At 43.4% G+C, this 21069-nt stretch overlaps 1 protein-coding gene across 3 annotated transcripts in view; it reads left to right on the top strand.

Annotated features, from left to right (window-relative positions):
* Positions 1 to 21069, top strand: part of LOC119894342 (receptor-type tyrosine-protein phosphatase beta-like) — a 54137-nt gene that overhangs the window by 27545 nt on the left and 5523 nt on the right. For all 3 annotated transcript variants that reach the window (XM_038707040.1, XM_038707041.1, XM_038707042.1), the window contains 20 exons: positions 144 to 407; positions 1348 to 1611; positions 1700 to 1969; positions 2897 to 3160; positions 4184 to 4450; positions 5715 to 6005; positions 7371 to 7649; positions 9146 to 9295; positions 9504 to 9780; positions 10222 to 10334; positions 12820 to 12925; positions 13054 to 13131; positions 13435 to 13452; positions 13541 to 13622; positions 15329 to 15419; positions 15509 to 15585; positions 16409 to 16543; positions 17803 to 17925; positions 18393 to 18556; positions 19760 to 19895. In XM_038707040.1, coding sequence (XP_038562968.1) covers positions 144 to 407; positions 1348 to 1611; positions 1700 to 1969; positions 2897 to 3160; positions 4184 to 4450; positions 5715 to 6005; positions 7371 to 7649; positions 9146 to 9295; positions 9504 to 9780; positions 10222 to 10334; positions 12820 to 12925; positions 13054 to 13131; positions 13435 to 13452; positions 13541 to 13622; positions 15329 to 15419; positions 15509 to 15585; positions 16409 to 16543; positions 17803 to 17925; positions 18393 to 18556; positions 19760 to 19895 — 3449 coding nt within the window. The remainder of the gene's footprint in view (positions 1 to 143; positions 408 to 1347; positions 1612 to 1699; positions 1970 to 2896; positions 3161 to 4183; positions 4451 to 5714; positions 6006 to 7370; positions 7650 to 9145; positions 9296 to 9503; positions 9781 to 10221; positions 10335 to 12819; positions 12926 to 13053; positions 13132 to 13434; positions 13453 to 13540; positions 13623 to 15328; positions 15420 to 15508; positions 15586 to 16408; positions 16544 to 17802; positions 17926 to 18392; positions 18557 to 19759; positions 19896 to 21069) is intronic.

Here is a 21069-nt window from a genome sequence, read left to right as displayed (position 1 = left end):
ACCCCCCCAACACTGACACTCGCTTCACTTCAGCTTCTGGAAACAAAGACATTTAAAATAGTTATTTTAACTACTTAAATAACTAGTTAAACACAAAAAAAAGGCAAATAAAGCTAACAGGTCCTCTCTTGTCCCTCCTGCAGTTCCAGCGCCGGTCCAGTCTCTGGTTCTGGCTGGTCAGGGTACTGAGGACCTGCGGGTGACGTGGTCTGCCGCCCCAGGTGACGTGGATCACTACGAGGTGCAGCTGCTGTTCAACGACATGAAGGTGTTTCCTCCAGTCACTCTGGGCAGCGGCGTGGGAGAGTGTGTCCTGTCGTCGCTCACGCCTGGACGGCTCTACAAGATCCTGGTCTCCACCTTCAGTGGCCCCAACCAGAGGGCCCAGTTCATAGAGGGCCGCACAGGTCGGACTCATTGAGATATTACTGGTGTTTCCCAAAGTAAAACAATCAATTTTGGCTTACCGTTGCTGTTTTAGCTGTTTTCAGTCCAAAAACAGCGGTTGTGTGTGTCATTAGAGATTGGAGTCGCGGGCCGCAATCTTGATGAGGTCAATTAGGTCTTAGCTTTGTTTTATCTACTCAAGATGAAATAGAAAAGAAGAGGTGGTCTTTATCGGCCTCTGCTGGCGACCGGTAGGAGCTACAGACATCCAGTAAACCAATCGATTTGTCTCTTCAATACGAAGAGAACGAGCCACTTACAGCCATGTAGGATGTTCTGTTCTCAAGCTGTGCGCCTGTAAAGCATCGGAGCGCTTTAGGTCGCAGGAATATTGATCAATATTCACTGTTTTTATCAATATTTCAATATTATGTTATATTTTTTCATCAAAGTTACAGTTACACTTGTATTCCAGGTGTATTAGAAGATATTATGTTGCATTATAATGAGTTGGATGATGGTTTTAATGGTGATATTGCTATTAAAATAATCTTTTCCTTTATTGCATCTCCATTTACTCTTTAATAGAAAAATAAATAGGTTCATTTAGCTTCTGACCTATCAGAGGAGACCAGAATTATGCATCTAGGCCTAATGGTTGAGGAGTTATTACTGATTTATTTTGGATTTGTTATTTTAGGCGGTTTTCCTGGAAATAGGTGGCAGGTAAGAGAGTTGTCTGAATCCAAGTTTGGAAAACAACCAAATGAATGATCTTCCATCAGGTCCAGTGTTAGGTGAAGTTGATTTTAGAGGGAGTCAAATTATCTGCATAAAAAGGCATGAATTCTGTTTTTGTGCATGTTTGGATAACTAGCTTCAGCATGTCAGTGTTTCTGCTCTCCAGCAGAGACTAAAGAATCTGTGTGGATATAAAAACGGCGTCTGTTCCCTCCTCAGTTCCCAGTAAAGTGAAGAACATCCACGTCAGTAACAGCGGAGACAGCAGCAGTCTGAAGGTGAGCTGGACTCCCGGTCAGGGCGATGTGGACGGATACTCGGTCTTTCTGTACAGACAGGACAGACAGCTGGACGTCCGACCCGTCTCCAAACACCAGAACGAGGTGACGTTCGGTTCCCTGCAGCCTGGACAGATGTACAGTGTCACGGTTCAGTCTCTCAGTGGAGAGCTGCTGAACAACAACACGGCCGCCGGACGCACAGGTGAGACATCACGACTCTACACAGCTGAAAATACCTGTTTAATTGTGTTGCATAGTACATTATATAATCCTTGCGTCTGTGTGTTCAGTGCCCTCAGCTGTCTCGGGTCTCCAGCTGGAGGACCTGCACTCCACCTGCAGCCTGCAGGTGAGCTGGCAGGAGGCTCTGGGTGTGTCCGATGGATACGTCCTTCAGCTTCTAGATGAAAGAGGCAGCCTGGTCACAAACTCCTCTCAGCCCTCCGGACACACCAGGTACAGGTTTGACGGCCTCATTCCGGGCAAGAAGTACCGGGTCCTGGTACAGACCACCAGCGGGGGGGTCCACAGCCTGGGAGTCAGCTTAGAGGCTCGGACACGTAAGGCTTCCTGTTTCTAACTCTGTCAAGACGGCTTGTCTCTCTGTTGTCTTGTGCTTTTCTGAGAGGGAGTGTTAGGGCCACTACAGGCTGAACATTTCAAGTAAAAAATAAAATGTCAACACACAAAAGGCAAGTGAGAAAAAAAATCTGCTGATCTAAAGTGCTTTCTCTCATGTGTTTATAATTTAAAGAGGTGGTATTCTGCTCATTTCAGGTTCACAATCTTATTCAGGAGTTGTACCAGAGCGGGTTTACATGGTTTAATTTTCAAAAAACACCATGATTTTTTGTCATACTGCACATTGCTGCAGCTCCTCTTGAGGCGCGTTTAGCTTTCCTCCCTGTGACGTCACAGGGATGAAAGGGAAGCGTCTGGACTACAAACGAGCTGTTTTCAGTTCAGAGCAGAGTTTTCTGTGGGAGATAGGAACTCACTTTGGGCTGGACTTTACCAAAAAAGTTATGGAACTCAAGAACTCAATAAAGGAGAGGGAAAAAGCCAAAAAGCATAGCACCACCTCTTTAACAGGTGAAAAAAAAACTTTTGTTAGGATGATTTTGTTGGTGGAAGAAAAATGTTCTTAGGTCGTAAACACAGGAGAGAATTTAGAATCTAGATTTACAAAATGGCCCACCAGATTTTTTTTCTCACTGTGCCCTTCAGGGATTTTGTAGAAAATCATAATTTTAACCCAAAAACTATCTGAAATTGTCTGAAAAGTCAGAATTTTAAGAGAAAAATGTTGAAATTTATTTAGAAAAGAATTTGTGGTCCATGATTTTGTTATTTTCCTGTTTATCATTTTGTGTGGTCAGGTCTCTTTCACTAGATAACAGCATAAAGCACAGCAGCACCTTCAAACTGAGTGTAAACTTTAACTGAATACATGAAGAACAAAGTGACGTTTAACTCCCCCCCCCCAGGTCCTGCAGCCGTCACTGATCTGTCCATTAAAGCCAACACCACCACCAGTCTGTCCTTCCACTGGTCTCCACCAGAGGGAGACTTTGAGCTGTATGAGATCTTCTTGTATAAAAGTGACGACTCGCTGCAGGAGAGTCCACGCAGCCAGTCCAGCAGTCAGCAGTGCTCCTTCCAGGACCTCAGACCTGGAGCTCCGTACCGGATGGTGGTGGTGACCCACAGCGGGGAGCAGAGCAACCAGTCATCCATCTGGGGAAGGACAGGTAAGCGGGGGTGACATATCCTTAAAAGGTCTGTCAAAGGGAAACTCCACTCTTTATGGTTGTAGAGTCAGTTTTGTGGTCACGAGGAGTCGACTCTAACTGTTTAAGCTTCTTAACGTCTTCTGTGTCTCTGGAGGAACTTCTGAATATCAAGGCTGATGATGATGTCATGATGTCATAGTGATGTCATCAGGGTCATCTCAGCTTGGGCTTGGAGACTAAAACTTTATAGATAAAGCACAAGTAAACGAGCACCCATTAAAAGTGCCTTTACCAAGAAAACCTGTAGAAACTCTTCAGTCAGTCATCAACAAGCTGTGAACTGAACTCTGGTCCAGTTTAAACAGATGTTTATAAATCAGCTGCTGGATTCCTCAGTCTGTATTACAACCTGTTGAGGGTCTGATGATGTCATGGGAAATATAGGATCTGGTGTTTTTAGACTAAGAGTCAGGATTTCTCCACCTCTGTGCTGCTCTCCTGTGAGAGCCACATCTTTATGGAAGTGAAATTTTTAAACCTGATATTCATCTGTACAACATATGTTTTTATTAAAATTATGCAGTATTTTATAACTGTTAAAGTACTTCATATCATCATCTCATGTTGTTGTTATTATTGTTTTATCTTTTCTGTTTTATGCATTTTTGTTTAAATAATAATAAATGTTCTACCAGTTTGTTTTTTAAAAATTACAAGATGTTATAAATTATATATATTATATACAGGTGCAGCTGAAACAATTTTAAAATTAAAAATGTTTTGAGCTGCACCTGTAAGTCTGGGTCATTCATCAAACTTTTTATATCCAAATAAAATTCTAAAATATGAATCATCACTTACATCCTACTATTTACAGAACATTTGTTTTATATATGTATGTATATATATACAAATAGTTAATCCATTAAAAAATATATTATTAGTTATTATTAAACCCCGCTCGCAGTAACGTTGACTTACAGGGTGTATCTGTAATGAAGCTCTGTTAAAAGCCTTCGTCCTCTGTCTCCTCGTCTTCAGTCCCAGCAGCTGTGGCGTCTCTGAAGGCTCAGAGTGGAAACGAGTCTGATGCTCTGCGGGTGACCTGGGATCGGGGCAGTGGCGATGTGAGCGGATACCTGCTGACTCTCTACAACCCCGACGGCTCTCAGCGGGCCAGGCAGCAGCTGGGGTCAGAGGTCACCGAGTTCGTCTTCTCAGACCTGGTACCTGGTCGACTGTACGGGGCCGAGGTGCTGAGCCTCAGCGGGGAGCTGAGCAACAAAGCCACCGCCGTGGGCAGGACCGGTGAGACTATAAATAATAGTTTTTAAGAGTCCTGAACCCGATATTACAGTCTGCTCTGGTTTGGTTTGATTTGGGGTGTGTTCCAACACGCTGTAAGTACTACATGACGTCCTGTGATACATCGAATACAAACTCGGTGGTGCTCAGATTCTTAGTTGGCTTCAGTCGGTTCATCCGTACAGGATCACAGCTCCAGTCAGGGGATTAATACCAGGTCTGCAGGTTATCCAGACAGTCACCTGAACATGATTTTATTTTTGATGGTTTCTGTCTGATAAAATGTCCGCTGAACATAATTGGCCAGAACAACTTCACAAGCAGAAAATATTATTTCTTTGCTTTAATTTGTCCAAAACTGAAAAAACAATCGTCTATATGTAAGAACGTGACTCAGGCTGCAGGTTATCTGAACAGCAGCTGCATTTACACAGAATTTTTACGTTTCTCCTGTAAATCCAGGGAGTTCTTATTTAGTTGGAACCGAGCTTGTAATAATTCCATAATATTTCTGTCACTTTATTTGCCCAGATTAACTTCTCTGAAATCACTCAAACCTCTTTATTTATGTCGTTTTTACACTTTTATTCCATGTTTTTTAACCAGCTCACTCAGAAACACACTGTGTTATTCCAATGAAAGCATTAATGCAGAATAAAAATATAATAAATAAAAGTTAAAAACAACGTTTACGTCACCAAACCAGACATTTTCAGATCTAACATGAACATTTAAATGAAGGAGTTTTGTTCATTATTTCACTGTGGGATCAACTGATGACCAGCTGCTCTCTCTGCCTTCATTAATATTATATATACAGTAAGATATATATATAATATAGTAAAAATAAAGCTTCTGAGGGTGGATTAATAGGCTGCTCCGAGGTGTTTTCATGTCCTTCCTCTTCTGCAGAATATCTAAAGAAGATAAAGAAGGAGTTAACAACTTCAAGTTATTCTCTTCTATTTAGATCTGAAAATGTCTGTTTTGGTGACGTAAACATTGTTTTCAACTTTGGCAGTTTGCTGCTGACTTTGGTGACATTTAAAGTTTTTCACTGGACTTGAACTACATAGATTTACAGAAGAACTACAAACATGGAGGCTGTCCTAAAACTTCTGACTGGTAGTTTAAATGTTATTTATACTTTTCTTTATATTCTTCATACTTCACCACAGAATTTGTCATCCACAAGCACTTAAACAGAAACAGATTTTAGTTTTATAGCAGTCAATAATCTGAGGAAGATTTTTTCTGTCCCCCTCAGCTCCCAGACCTCCAACCTCCTTCCTGTTCAGGGGGGTCACCAACACCTCCCTGGAGCTCACCTGGAGCGGCCCCGTCGACTCCGACTATGACGACTTTGAACTCCAGTGGACTCCTCTGGACCGGCTCTCCGTCATCAACCCGTACCACAGCAGAACCTCCGGCAGCCGCATCCTGAGAGGGATGTTCCCCGGACGCCTGTACACCTTCAGCCTCCGCAGCGTCAGCGGGGCCACGGAGGCCGGGGCCACACCGACCTACAGCACACCCATTCACAACAGCATCCGGACCAGTAGGTGGCAGCACTTTAAATCCCTTCAATTTAAAATAGGAAATATTTGACCCTCAAATGGTCGTTCATCAACACAGCTATCTGAAAATACTAAATCATCAACATTAAAACTGTATTACAGACTCAAGGTCCAGATCTGAAAAATACATATAAAGCCTACATACCCACATGCACACGTTCATACTAATACAAAAACATAAAAGACAATTAGTGACCAGGAGACAGTCGCACCAGTGTTTCCACAAACGGGATGGGTAACGTATAGTTCTTAGCCAAATGTTTGTCAAGCCCACAATGTTTTGGTTTTCTGAATCATTAAGCTTGCACATGAATTTACACATGAGGTTTCTTTTTTCTTGTTCATTCCTTTTAAAGCCTGTGAGGAAAAGGAAGAGTGTTGCTAAATCATGTTGTTATTGTTGAGTTTGGTCCACACACAATGTCTGAGTTGATGAGCAGAAGTGCTTCTGGCAGGCAGAAGCACTTGAAGCACACCAGATGGTCAACCTTGTCCCACACACGCATCGTCATCTCAAATGCTTGAATCCTCTTCTCACAGGAAGCGCAGAGACCGTCCCGACCAAAAAGCCTTAGTGGATGAGAAGATACCAGCATAATACTGAAAACATAAAACCTTTGGTCTTTAACATGAAACTTTAAGGAATCCCTTGAGCCTCCATTTAACTACTGTGGATCTTTTGCCTTGACAATATCTGGATTTACCTGTTGGGGGTTTATTCAGGAATAAATAAAGTAAACATTTTGACACAGTGAAGGTCTTTACTCCGGCAGCCACAAACACCTCGCTTGCACAACAGCATCTTGGTCTCCTGAGTAATATTCTCTAGTTTTCTGTAATTTGACCACAAGTGCACAGTACAGAGCTGTGTACAACATGCTTTAAACAGCGATGTCTTTACACCCTTCATCCACGCCCTAAACATGCGTAAAAGAATTAGCTTGTGCATCCATCTCGCAGCATTGCATATAGATATCGTCATCGTCTGTCGTTTGATCTGTGAGAACATGACCAAGATATTTTTACCTTATTTCAAAAACTCAGGTTGCTGTTAGCCAACGACAGGAAGTCACATCAGTCTATAAACACCAGTTTTACCTTTCAAACAAGTTTACTCACATGTTTACATGTATATTAATCGCATCTCCATATTCACATTGACCACACGTCTATATTTAATTGAAATGTTTTAAGCCTGTCCTGCACATTTTCAGTGTTTAAAATACTTTAATGTTGTTGTGTTGAATTGTTTCTTATGTGCTAAAATACATCCTGGTTTAAAATATATATTTGTATATTTTTACTGCATTGGGAGTACTCAGAGGTGTTGTTGTGTCTTGCTGCAGAGCCGGAGCGAGTCCACAACCTCCACTGTCGCCCTCAGAGCTCCACCTCCATTTCCTGCTCCTGGGGGCCCCCGGAGGCCGACTACGACTCCTACACCATCGAGTGTCTCAATCAGGACTCCCAGATCCTGGTCTACTCCCGACGCACCGGCCGAGATTCCACCACCTACCTCATCAACCAGCTGGAGCCCCACAAACGCTACACGGTCTCTGTGAAGGCGATCTCGGATCAGACGACCAGCGAGGAGGCTCAGGACAGCGTGGTCACCATGATCGACCGTAAGCTTAACATGTTCTCATACAGGAAGGACAGAAAACGGGAGCGTGTATGATCTGTCAGGTTTAGAGGAGGACTCGTAAAAACTGTTGGGCAAGTTACTTCCATAATGTAATACATTATAGATTACAAGTTACTGTCATTTGAGAGTAATTAAAGAGGTGGTATTCTGCTTTTTGTCTTTTTCCCCTCTCCTTTACTGAGTTCTATTCCTTTTTTGTGCATGTAACAGGTTTGCAAAGTGAAAAAGCCCAAAGTCTCCCACAGAAAACTCTGAACTGAAAACAGCTGGTTTGTAGTCCAGACGCTTCCCTTTCATCCCTGTGACGTCACAGGGATGAAAGCTAAACGCGCCTCATATAACGCTCGCCGAGCGGTGACTCCGACACGCCCTCAGAAACAGCGAGCTGCAGCACACAGCTCTCCTCTCCCTTCCAAACACTAGCTACCCTCCAGGCAGTCAGTGGACAGAAAGTTGTTCCTGTGATGTAGAGACAGAGCTCAGTTAAAACTTTATGGATACAGATTAATAACTCACCGCTCTGAAACTCTCGCTCCAGTCCGTGTTGCCGAGCCGGTCGGCAACACGGACGGCTGAACCCGAGCCGTTTACCGGCTTCTCGCTGACCCGCCCTTCTCTGCTTCTGATTGGCTAGTAGTCCTTAACTAGGAACTGAGCATGTGCAACTCCCAACAAAGATCATTTAGAGACAAGATGTATCACTCCATATGTGTTCTGGTACAACCCCTAAATAAGATTATGAACCTGAAAATTAGCAGAATACCACCTCATTAATTATATCACAATATTACTGTCTCTGAATTGTAATGCTCCAGCGTTACTTTGAATTCCTTTCACGGCTGTTTAACAGGCACATTATTCTGTTAGTAAGATGCATGGTGGGTTCTAGTGATGTGCAGAACCCACCATGCAGCAGCCTCTCTAATCATGAAAGTAATTTGTTAAAGAAAACACACAGCCTATAGAAATCTATTTACCCACGATCCATCAGTGGAGCTACCGTCTTGTTAAGAGGAGCCGAGCTCCCCCGTAGTTTGCACGTTGACACTGTGTTAACCTGCACATCCTTTAATTGTTTTTAAGGCCGTGCACGTATTGGCTCGTATCACTCGTCCAGCTGTTCCACAGACTCGCCTGATAACAAAGGATGATCGTACTTTTTTTCGGTAGTGGCCCCAAGGTTGTGGAATAAAGTTCCCATTTTCATTAGATCATCCCCAACCTGAGATGTTATTCTTTGGTATCAGTCAAGCGACTTTCATCATTAACTTTCCTGGTTGCTTTTTTCTATTTATTGCTGCAGCTTCATCGCTGTCACATATTTACTATTGCTGTGTGTTCCCTTTTTATCCCTTTTTTATTCTTTTCTTCTTGTTTAAATTTGCATAACTTTGTACAGCACTTTGTTCAACAGTGGTTGCTTTTAAATGTGCTGTAAAAATAAATGGACTTGACTTGACATCCTGCCTCCTCCAGGTCCTCCGGTGCCCCCCATCAGTATCCGGGTCAGTGACCGGTCTGCTGTGGTCACCAAGTCCTCCATCTTCTTCAAGTTTAACTGCAGTTGGTTCAGTGACGTCAACGGAGCCGTTAAATTCTTCACTGTGGTGGTGACGGAGTCTGAAGGTAATGATGTCATAGAGCAAAAGACCTTCTCATTGGTTCAATGTCACGAAACCAGTTACCTTTAAGAATGTAACCAATAATGGACGATCAGCTCAACGCGATTCATTCTTTAAACCTGAATTCAGCTCGAACAAAACAGACTTTTTTTCTTTAGATGAATGGATTTATTCTCCGGCTTGTTTCTGTCCTTTGCTTCTGGTATTTAAAGAGTCTGCTGACGTGCAGCCGGAGCAGCAGCACCCTCTGCCCTCCTACCTGGACTATAAATCCAACAGCTCCGTTAAATCCTACCAGACCAGTTACTTCCCCAGTCACTGCGCCGAGGGCCCCGACAGCAGCTCCCACAGCTTTGAGCTGAGCGTGGGGACGGGGATGGACTCGCTGGGAGGCTCCTGTGACCGCAGAGACTCAGACCTGGATCCAGAGACCAACAGAGACCTGAACCAGTTCTGTGACGGACCACTGAAACCCAAAACTGCCTACAGGTACTGAAGACATGACAACACACACTTTTTATTATTATAGATCTGAAACTAGTAGTAGTAATTAATTACATTTATTCAAGTATTGTACTATTGTACAGATTTGAGGTATTTGTACTTGAATATTTTCTCCTGATATTGTACTTTTTACTTCACTACATTTATCTGACAGCTTCAGTTACTTTACAAAGTCAGATTTTTACACACGAAGAGTTTAAAAAATGTGTTGTTTGGTTTATGAGTACAGCTGAACCGGCAACAACTTTGACGGTTTGATATTAAGTTAAAGAGATTCGGTTTATTTGTTTTCTCAGAAAGATGGAAAGAGGAGCAGAATGTGTAACTTAAAGCTGGAGAGCAGGACTGAAATATTAATTGTATCAAATATTAATGCAGGGATAATGAAGTTTAGCGTCGTGTGCCGCCCTGTGTTTGTGTCTGCAGGCTCAGTGTTCGAGCTTTCACTCAGCTGTTAGATGAAGAGAACAGCGACAACAGCGCCAGGTCTCCGCTCTTCACCGACACGTACCTGTCGCTACCTGTGCTCACCGAGGCTGGTGAGCTGAAAATATCATCAAGCTTTCATCTACAGTCAGAACATTAGAAGTCCTTGTTGGGGAAAGAAATGAAGGAAAGGAAATAAAGACACAACAGTTGAGATGAGAAAAGAAGGATTTATTAATGCAATATTTTGATAGAGTGTGGAGCAGAGTCTGTGGTTCTGGGGAGTTCTGGGTTTGAGGCGGAGCCAGAGAAGAGACGGGAGCCAGGCAGGGAAGCAGATGGTGTAATTCAGCAGTCTAGAAATCCAGAGGGTGAAGTCCGATCTGGATTGAGAGTCCAGAGATCCGTGGATCAGGGTCCAGTGCAACAGGATTTTCACAGAGTGGGGCGTCAGAACCAGGCCCAGGCATCAGGCCCCAGATGTCAGGTCCATGCCCCAGTCTTTGGGTGTCTGATGTCAGGTCCAGGCCCCAGTCTTTGGGCGTCAGATGTCAGGTCCAGGCCCCAGTCTTTGGGTGTCAGACACCAGGTCCAGGCCCCAGGCATCATGCGTCAGGTCCAGATTCCATGTCCAGGCCCCAGTCCTTGGGCGTCAGACGTCAGGTCCAGGCCCCAGTCTTTGGGTGTCAGGTCCAGGCTCTAGTCCTTGGGTGTCAGACATCAGGTCCAGGCCCTAGTCTTTGGGTGTCAGACGTTGGGTGTCAGATGTCAGGTCCAGGCCCTAGTCTTTGGGTGTCAGACGTTGGGTGTCAGATGTCAGGTCCAGGCCCCAGTCCTTGGGTATCAGACGTCAGGTCCAGGCCCCAGTCCTTGGGCGTCAGATGTCAGGTCTAGGCCCCAGTCCTTGGGCGTCAGATGTCAGGTCTAGGCCCCAGTCCTTGGGCGTCAGATGTCAGGTCCAGGCCCCAGTCCTTGGGCGTCAGATGTCAGGTCTAGGCCCCAGTCCTTGGGCGTCAGATGTCAGGTCTAGGCCCCAGTCCTTGGGCGTCAGATGTCAGGTCTAGGCCCCAGTCCTTGGGCGTCAGATGTCAGGTCCAGGCTCTAGTCCTTGGGTGTCAGATGTCAGGTCCAGGCCCCAGTCCTTGGGTGTCAGATGTCAGGTCCAGGTCCAGGCCCCAGTCCTTGGGCGTCAGATGTCAGGTCCAGGCCCCAGTCCTTGGGTGTCAGATGTCAGGTCCAGGCCCCAGTCCTTGGGTGTCAGATGTCAGGTCCAGGCCCCAGTCTTTGGGTGTCAGGTCCAGGCCCCAGTCCTTGGGTGTCAGATGTCAGGTCCAGGCCCCAGTCCTTGGGTGTCAGATGTCAGGTCCAGGCTCTAGTCCTTGGGCGTCAGACGTCAGGTCCAGGCCCCAGTCTTTGGGTGTCAGGTCCAGGCCCCAGTCCTTGGGTGTCAGATGTCAGGTCCAGGCCCCAGTCCTTGGGTGTCAGATGTCAGGTCCAGGCTCTAGTCCTTGGGCGTCAGACGTCAGGTCCAGGCCCCAGTCCTTGGGTGTCAGGTCCAGGCCCCAGTCCTTGGGTGTCAGATTTCAGGTCCAGGCCCCAGTCCTTGGGTGTCAGACGTCAGGTCCAGGCCCCAGTCTTTGGGTGTCAGGTCCAGGCTCTAGTCCTTGGGCGTCAGACGTCAGGTCCAGGCCCTAGTCTTTGGGTGTCAGACGTTGGGCGTCAGATGTCAGGTCCAGGCTCTAGTCCTTGGATGTCAGATGTCAGGTCCAGGCTCTAGTCCTTGGGCGTCAGATGTCAGGTCCAGGCCCCAGTCCTTGGATGTCAGATGTCAGGTCCAGGCTCTAGTCCTTGGGCATCAGATGTCAGGTCCAGGCCCCAGTCCTTGGGCGTCAGATGTCAGGTCCAGGCCCCAGTCCTTGGGTGTCAGATGTCAGGTCCAGGCCCCAGTCCTTGGGCGTCAGATGTCAGGTCCAGGCTCTAGTCCTTGGGCATCAGACGTCAGGTCCAGGCCCTAGTGCTTGGGCGTCAGATGTCAGGTCCAGGCCCCAGTCTTTGGGTGTCAGGTCCAGGCCCCAGTCCTTGGGTGTCAGATGTCAGGTCCAGGCCCCAGTCCTTGGGCGTCAGATGTCAGGTCCAGGCCCCAGTCCTTGGGCATCATGCGTCCATTCTGTAGGCTGGAGATATTGAGCTCACTCTACTATTTGGCAGTGTGTTGAGGCAGGAACCAGTTATTTCACATGCCTTTGTTGTGAGAGACCCGGGTTCAATCCCCCACTGTGACACATCCACCAATCTGTCCCTGAGCAAGACACTTAACCCCTCATTGCTCCAGAGGCGTGCGACCTCTGACATGTAGAGCAATTGTATGTTGCTTTGGATAAAAGTGTCAGCTAAAGGAATAAATGTAATGTATTTGAAGCAGAGCAGAGTGATGATGGCGACAGGTAATCAGAGGCATAAACAGGGAGAGAGAGAAAGAGGCAGAAGCAGTGGCTGTGACACATGTTGAGTTTGAAACCTGCTGCTGTGACAGAGGTGAAACAGTTTAAAGAGAAGTTAAAGGCCCTCTGATGATGAGGGATGTTTGTCCTCCTGCAGAGCCTCTGAGCGGCGTGATCGAAGGCGTTAGTGCCGGCATGTTCCTCATCGTCATAATGGTGGGAGTCACCGCTCTGCTCGTCTGCAGGCAAAAGGCTCGCAAAGTGTGAGTACTAAATGACGGAGGTTTATGAACTGTCACTAACACGACATCTCTAAAGATCCTGACGTGAGCTGGCGGCTCCACCTTCCTCGCCTTGATAAGTAACAGGTAAAAACTCTGCTGTGTTTCAGGGTCGAGGAGAGAGCGACTGTTAGGATGAGTGTGAGGAGAGAGAGACCAGCACCAGGAGTTCATGTGGGGGGCAGAGGGTAAGAAACAAGATGTCATTTTGCAACAAATAAAAGTAAAAGTAAACAACAGAAACAGTGATCTATCAGCAGGTGATTATTGATCACTGGATTTTGTTGACACAGCGTTAATGAAATTAGTGGCAGCTGTCATAGTTCAGAGGAAGGCCACTCCTTCTCCCTGCAGGCAGAAACCGTTTGTGGTTCTTTGTGTTTGAGCTTTACACACTGTGTGACTGTAATTAGATCAGTAGGTCTGAGGTGTGTTTGTTTCTCTCTGATTATTCATCAACACCGACTTCTGTTCCTCCTTTTATTTTTCAGCAACCGTCGAATCTCCAGGTGAGAAATCCAACTTTTGTTTCAGCAGTTCGTCTGTGGTCTTTGGACATTTTCCTTCTTGTTAAAACGTGTTCTTTGTGTCCTTCAGTCCCATCAAGGTCCTGAACTTTGAGTGTCACTACAACAAACTGCAGGCCGACTCCAACTACCTGCTGTCAGACGAGTACGAGGTCAGTTAGCAGGTCCCATCTGCTGTTCAATAAAACTCTCAGACAGTTTCTGTGCAACAAAAGTATCCCGGCAGTTCCTTCAGTTTGTGCATTAAACAGAGAAATAGAAATAGAATAGGAATATTAATAAATATATGCGGACGACTCGGGGGCAGTGACCTTGTTTATGATCCTAGTGGCCTGAGGGTTGTTTCCAAACTGCTGCAGGGAGAAAAGGCCGTTACCCATGTGGTTGGGATCCTAATGATTCTGCTAGCCTTGCTCTTGCAGCGTAAATAGACCACCGCCTCTGATACGTTCAGCCAAGCGAACCAGTCTTTGCAGGGCCTTCGGTCCTGTTTGGTGCTATTTCCGAACCAGCTCTGGATGATGCAGGAGTAGAAATTCCTCAGAATCTGAGGGAGACCCAGAATTTCCTGAAACGTCTGAGGTGCCACAGTTTCTGCCTTGCCTTTCAAATCACTGTGTGCAGCGCCCAGGCAGACTTCTAGGTACTTGAACCTGTCCCCCGTTTCCACGAGGACCCATTGATATTAAGGGGGGTGTTGATCCTGCTTCCTCCCACAAAATCAGCTCTTTACTCTTGCTTATGTTCAGGAGGAAGTTGTTGTTGTCCTGACACCAGTGGGTCAGAACCTCTAACTCCTTCAGGCTGGAAGAGGTTTGTCCCCAGTTGACACTGGAAATGTTTTTAAAGTTGTATTTTGTATGCATATTAATATTTATCAAAAAGTATCAGGTCTCTACAAAAGAGCTTATAAGCAGGGTTGGGAGGGTTACTTTAAATATTTACTCTGAAACAATTACTAATTAATTAGGTATAATCCCCCAATGTGACAAATCCACCAATGTGTCCCTGATTAAGACACTTAACGCCTTGTTGCTCCAGAGGCGTGCGACCTCTGACATAAATAGCAATTGTAAGTCGCTTTGGATAAAAGTGTCAGCTAAATTAATGAATGTAAATGTAATGTACTTACCTGTATTTAGAAACCTAATCTGAGTATCACAAAATGAATGTAACCTGATTACTTTCCATTACTTTTGGATTACCTCAATGCCAAAAATGCAAATAAAGACAAGAGACAAGAAATTTCAGTAAGATAGCTTTTAGGTTGGTGAACTTTAACATTAGCCAACTGGATTTCTGTGTAGCCATGTCGGTCTTACCTGTGTTTCTTTAAATTAGATGTTGACTCCTTGGATAGTGACTGTAAAGTGAATTTTACAGCTGGGAAGCAAAGGCTGTCCTGCACAGTTAAGATGTTCCTATTTTCTGATTTAGAAACAAAATTATTTCAAAATTTCCCCCCAGTGAAGAAGTTTTTGTTTTGTTATGTTGAAAATGCATTTTTAGATTGTAATTCTGTTAATAATCCCCATATAAAATAAATTTCAGTAATCTGATTACTGAATCTGATTCTATTCTATTTGTAACTTTAACGGATTACAGTTTCCTTTTTTCTGTAACCTAATTATGTATTAAGTAATTTCTCCCTGAACCTGATTTTTTCAGCATGATGAATAACCAATTTTATCTTAATATTATTTGCTAGATAATATATATATGTATGTATATAAATTAATAAATAACACTTATAACACTTGTATATGTTTATATAGGAACCTCCGGCTTCATCTCACTCCTGAATCTAATGTCTCAGTGAGTTTCACTTAAACCTCTGCTGCTGTTTTCCTCCTGTCAGGACCTGAAGGACGTCGGTCGTAATCAGCCGCTGGACTCGGCTCTGCTGCCGGAGAACCGCGGCAAGAACCGGTACAACAACATCCTGCCCTGTGAGTGACACGCAGGTCCACATGCAGAGAAGAACGTGGACTCTTCACATCGGTGTGTTCCTCTCTGACTCTGTGGTTTCTGTGTTCAGACGACTCAACGAGGGTGAAGCTGTCCTACGTGGATGATGATCCGTGCTCTGACTACATCAACGCCAGCTACATCCCTGTAAGATCATCATCATCATCATCATCATCACTGTGTCGTGACTGAACATGTGACACAGATTTATATGACAATAAGTTAAACCACGTCATTGAAAAGAAACAGAGGAGACTGTGCTAATGTTCCCTTTCAATATATTTTATATACACACAGTGTGTTAATTTAAATAGTCATACTTTCTGTTTATGTCACATTGCTTTTCCTCAAACCACTTTTCCTTATTAGTTAAAACTGATTGTTCATTAACGCAACCCTGTATACAGGATAAGTGGTTGACAATGGATGGATGATTGTTCATGAAAACATCAAACTGGTTCATTTTATTTGCATCACAGCATAATCACATAGCTGATCAGACAGTAGGTCTGAGATAAAGGAGACAAAAGACTAATTAGAATTTTAAAAAGTGGGTAAGGACATTCTTCCTTTAGACTGTAAAGATCTTACAAAGCACACATTAAACTCACATTTTCACCCAGTTACTGTTGTGAGGAGGCAAATCCACGTCTGATATGTTTTAAATGGGAACTTTTGTCATGTCCCTTTATTTTGGCACAGAGCCTTTTTAAATTTCTCTGAACCGTTGTGTTTCAGTTGGACCTTTTTTCAAGGATCAACGTTAATAATATGCGTTTTTATTATACATGACCAGAACTTTCTTTGAACATCTCCAAAAGCAGGCGAGTCCCAGCTGTCGAAATACACTTAATACACAAACGTGACTCACCAGGATCCATCGGGTTGATAACGAGGTGTTGTGTTTGGTCAATGAAACATCTCTTCATATGTTCTGTAAAGTTTTAAAGTTCCTCCTGTGTGTTTTCAGGGGAATAACTTCCGTCGGGAGTACATCGCCACACAGGGTCCTCTGCCAGGAACTAAAGATGATTTCTGGAAGATGGTTTGGGAGCAGAACGTCCACAACATCGTGATGGTGACTCAGTGTGTGGAGAAAGGCAGGGTGAGTTTATATACTGCAACAGTTTGGGCGATGACTTCAGTGCTAATGTTTGGTTTGTCAATTAATATGTATCATTCAGTCATCAATAAATACACACACAGCTGTTTGTGTATAAAAGACTCTGCGTGGTCTGTAGTACGACTGTATGATTCATTCATCACATGTATCAAAACCATCATCTGTTCACATGTTACATCCATGTCACGCATGTCACATGTTATATACATGTGACCCATGCTACACACGTTAGACACATGTTCCACACTGTACATGTTACATCTGTGTTAAATACACATTACACAGTAACACACCTGTAACGCACATGTTACAAGCTGATGTTACATACATGTCACATCCATGTTACATCTATGTTACACACATTACATCAATGTTACATCCATGTCACACATGTCACATGTTATATTCATGTGACAAACGTGACACACATGTTAGATACATGTTCCAAACTGTGCAAATTACATCTGTGTTACACATGTTAAATATCTGTAACCTACATGTTACAAGCTGTAAATGTTACACACATGTCACACACATGTTAAATACACGTTACATCCATGTTACATCTATGTTACACACGTTACATCAATGTTACATCCATGTCACACATGTCACATGTTATATACATGTGACACACGTGACACACATGTTAGATACATGTTCCAAACTGTGCAAATTACATCTGTGTTACACATGTTAAATATCTGTAACCTACATGTTACAAGCTGTTACACACATGTCACACACATGTTAAATACACGTTACATCCATGTTGCACACTTCCCATGTTACAAACATGTGACACACATGTTACACACAATTTAGATACATGTTATACACTGTACTGTTACATCTGTGTTACACACGTTATTCATATTACATACATGTTAAATACATGTTACACACCTGTAACACATGTTGCCAGCTGTAAATGTTACACACATGTCACACATGTTAAATACACGTTACGTCCATGTTACACACTGTACATGTTACATCTGTGTTACACACATAGCACACAAATTACATCTGTGTAAAATGCATGGTACACATCTGAAATACATGTTAAACACATGTTAGATGTGACACATGTAATGCACCTGTTACAAGCTGTAAATGTTCCACGCGTCACACACATTACATACACGTTTCATCCATGTTACATCTATGTTACACACGTTACAACCATGTTATGAATTGTACATGTTGCATGTTAAATACATGTGACACCCTGTGTCCAGGTGAAGTGTGACCACTACTGGCCGTTTGATCAGGACCCTCTGTACTACGGAGACTTGATCGTCCAGATGCTGTCAGAGTCTGTTCTTCCTGAGTGGACTATACGAGAGTTCAACATCTGCAGTGTACGTAAAATGATCAAGTGGTGTTTGACTCTTTAATATCAGTTTCCTCTGATGTGTTGGCTGCTTCTTTATATCACTATTTATTATAGAACAAATACTGAAGCTGAACGAACAGACGTCTTGTGTAATTGTTTTACAACCGTAATAGTTATCACCTAATTAAATGGACTTATAGTGTTAAAGCAAACGTAAAAAGTGAAAGTACTTGTTCATACAGCAGCTGAAAGGTAAAGTCGCTGGACGTGTCTGAGACATGTTTAGAAAATAAACCAGAATAAATGTCCTGTTTCATCAGATCTCTCATGTACTCAGCAACAGTAAAGCCGCCACAACATCACGTGTCCTTTAGTTTTGACTGTGTGGAAATGTTCCTTTAATGTCAAATTTAAAAATATTTCATAAAAAGAAGTTAAGACTCCATGTTGTGTTATGACAGTTTCGTGTCATAATGCTGTGTCTCTGTGCAGGAGGAGCAGCTGCGCTTCACTCGGCTGGTCCGTCAGTTTCACTACACAGTGTGGCCGGATCACGGGGTCCCAGACACCACTCAGTCCCTCATCCAGTTTGTCCGGACCGTCCGGGACTATGTCAACAGAAGTCCTGGATCTGGACCCACCGTGGTCCACTGCAGGTACATGACAAGGACACCATCATGAACTCGACTTTTTAGAGTCAGTAAATGACATCAAGATTCCTTTATTGTATAATAAGTGTTATAAACAAGTGTTTATTACAGAAGTGATTTTACTTTTTCAAATTCATAGTAGACGTTATCTCATTGCACTTTTCTTATAGAGAAGGTCTAGACTGTACTCTTTTTAATTTTATTTACAGAGACCCAACAATACCGTAATTCTGTCCACTAAAACATGTTAAAATCACACATTCACCCCCTCCAAACCCCCATCGCCTCAAACAGAATGACCTGAAAAACAAATGAGAGACACAAAGTGGAGCTCAACAAAGATAACCAGTGGTGGACGAAGTACTCAGGTCCTTTACTTGAGTAAAAGTACTGCATTGAAAATGTTACTTAAATAAAAGTATTTAATCAGGAAAATGTACCTAAAATAGTAAAAGTACTTAATGCAGAATGAAAATGTCCGTTGTGACTGTTATACTGATATATATTTTATCATTAGATTATTATTACTCATGCATTCATGTAGTTGGTTGACTGTGAACTATTTTGTATCAGACTGCAGTTAATGATTATTTTTATTATGGATTAATCTGCTGATTATTTTCTCCATTAATCGACTGTAAAACTTCTGAAAATAGTGAGAAATGGTGTCACAGTTACCCAGAGCACAAAGTGACACCTTCTCAATGCTTGTTCTCTCAATTTAAACCTCAAAACAAAAATAATCAAAATGAAAAGCAGCAAATCGTGAAAAAATGACTTCAACGATTATGAAAATAGTTGCCAATTAAATTAAATTACATCAACTAATGGACCAGCTGTACTTGCATAAACTGTTGGAGTTTAATTTATTACTAATAAATAAACTCTTCATGTGTTCTGTGTGTAAAAATCTGACTTTGTAAAGTAACTGAAGCTGTCAGATAAATGTAGTGAAGTAAAAAGTATAATATCTCCCTGTGAGATGGAGCAGAAGGAGAAAGTGGCATGAAAAGAAAACTCCACTCTAGTACAAATACCTCAAATTTTTACTTAAGGACAGTACTTGAGTAAATGTCCACCACTGGAGATAACTGAGCTGAGGTTGTGGTGTTATCGGGAGAAGCTGCTCATGAGACAGAATCCTGCTCATTACTTGTATTTGTTAAAGCGAGTGGTTTTTAACTGGAGTTTGGTGTGTGTGTGCGTCAGTGCTGGTGTGGGCCGTACAGGGACCTTCATCGTTCTGGATCGAGTGCTGCAGCAGCTGGACACCAAGGACACGCTGGACATCTACGGCTCCGTCTTTGACTTGCGACTCCACCGATCACACATGGTGCAAACTGAGGTAGGAAGACACTGACAGCAGGGAATTATGGGGATTTTACATGAGTTTACACGTGTTTTTGCAGTGATACCGGGGCCAAACTCAAAGCTCTGTAATCTACAGTATGATCTGGTGCAGAGATGTTGAAAAAATGAGCTATCATCAGCTTTTCTTTTCTCACATCCTATTGACACTATATTTAATGGAGTCATTTACACTGTTCCATCATAGCTGGATTCAGCGGTCATTGTCGGGCCCCTATCATGGTATTTGAATAAACACCACTTTATTTAGAAACATGTACCATGTGAGCACAGGCCCCCAGACACACCGAGGTCCAACACTAACACTGCAGGGCCCGCCTCAGCTGATGATGTAATTTAGTGGTTCAAGTTCTTGTGCAATTCTTGAAACGACCGAAACCCACAAGGCACCTGGTGAATCTGGGCCTGTTGGGGCCCTTGGAAGTCTAGAACGGTGTGACTCAACCGTGTTGCAATGACCACAAGCGATTACTGTGCTGAGTAATGTGTGTTTGGAAAGCGTCAGTCCATGAGATGTTACAGTAGCCTGTGTATAAGATGGCACAGCAGAAATATATCAGTGAATTTAGATATTTTAATCATCTTTAAATGATGATTCATTCAGTGTGTCATACTTTGTTTTCACGCCGACAGGATCAGTCAGGATCTATTGATAATTAATGTTCTGTGTTCTTCTACACATCCAACAAGCCACACACACAGTCCAGGTTCATACAATTAAACTGTAAAGCAGCCGTCCTCCTGATCAGTCCTGAGATCTATCAGAGCGTCTAAATGATTTTAGAGGCTAAAAGCTGAATTCTGTTTCCTGTTCCTCTGAGTTCCTCTGTCCTGTCATGTCAACGTTAAAACTCGTTTTTTTGGTTTTGCTGCTTAAATGCTCCACGATATTTGCTGCGTTACTGCACATGGAAACATTTAAAATGACTTAAAGCAGCCTCTTTAATCATGAAAGTAAAAGAAAACACTCATACATCAATAAAACACACAATAAAGAGAGAGAGATGTGACCCACGACGGTTCATCATAGTTCCTGATAATGCAGCGCATTGAGGAGACGGCGTCTGTCTGTTAACAGACTCCAGTCTGTAGTACAGTTCAGTCACATAACCATGACTTCAAAGTCCAACCCTTTTGAACCATGCGCCTGG

Source organism: Micropterus salmoides, unplaced genomic scaffold (assembly GCF_014851395.1).
Source record: "Micropterus salmoides isolate LMB-PRFRI ecotype aquatic unplaced genomic scaffold, ASM1485139v1 Ms_hic_scaffold_8, whole genome shotgun sequence".
Classification (NCBI taxonomy): domain Eukaryota; kingdom Metazoa; phylum Chordata; class Actinopteri; order Centrarchiformes; family Centrarchidae; genus Micropterus; species Micropterus salmoides.
Note: the sequence above shows the minus strand (reverse complement) of the source record. Positions and strands in the feature narration are given on the sequence as shown.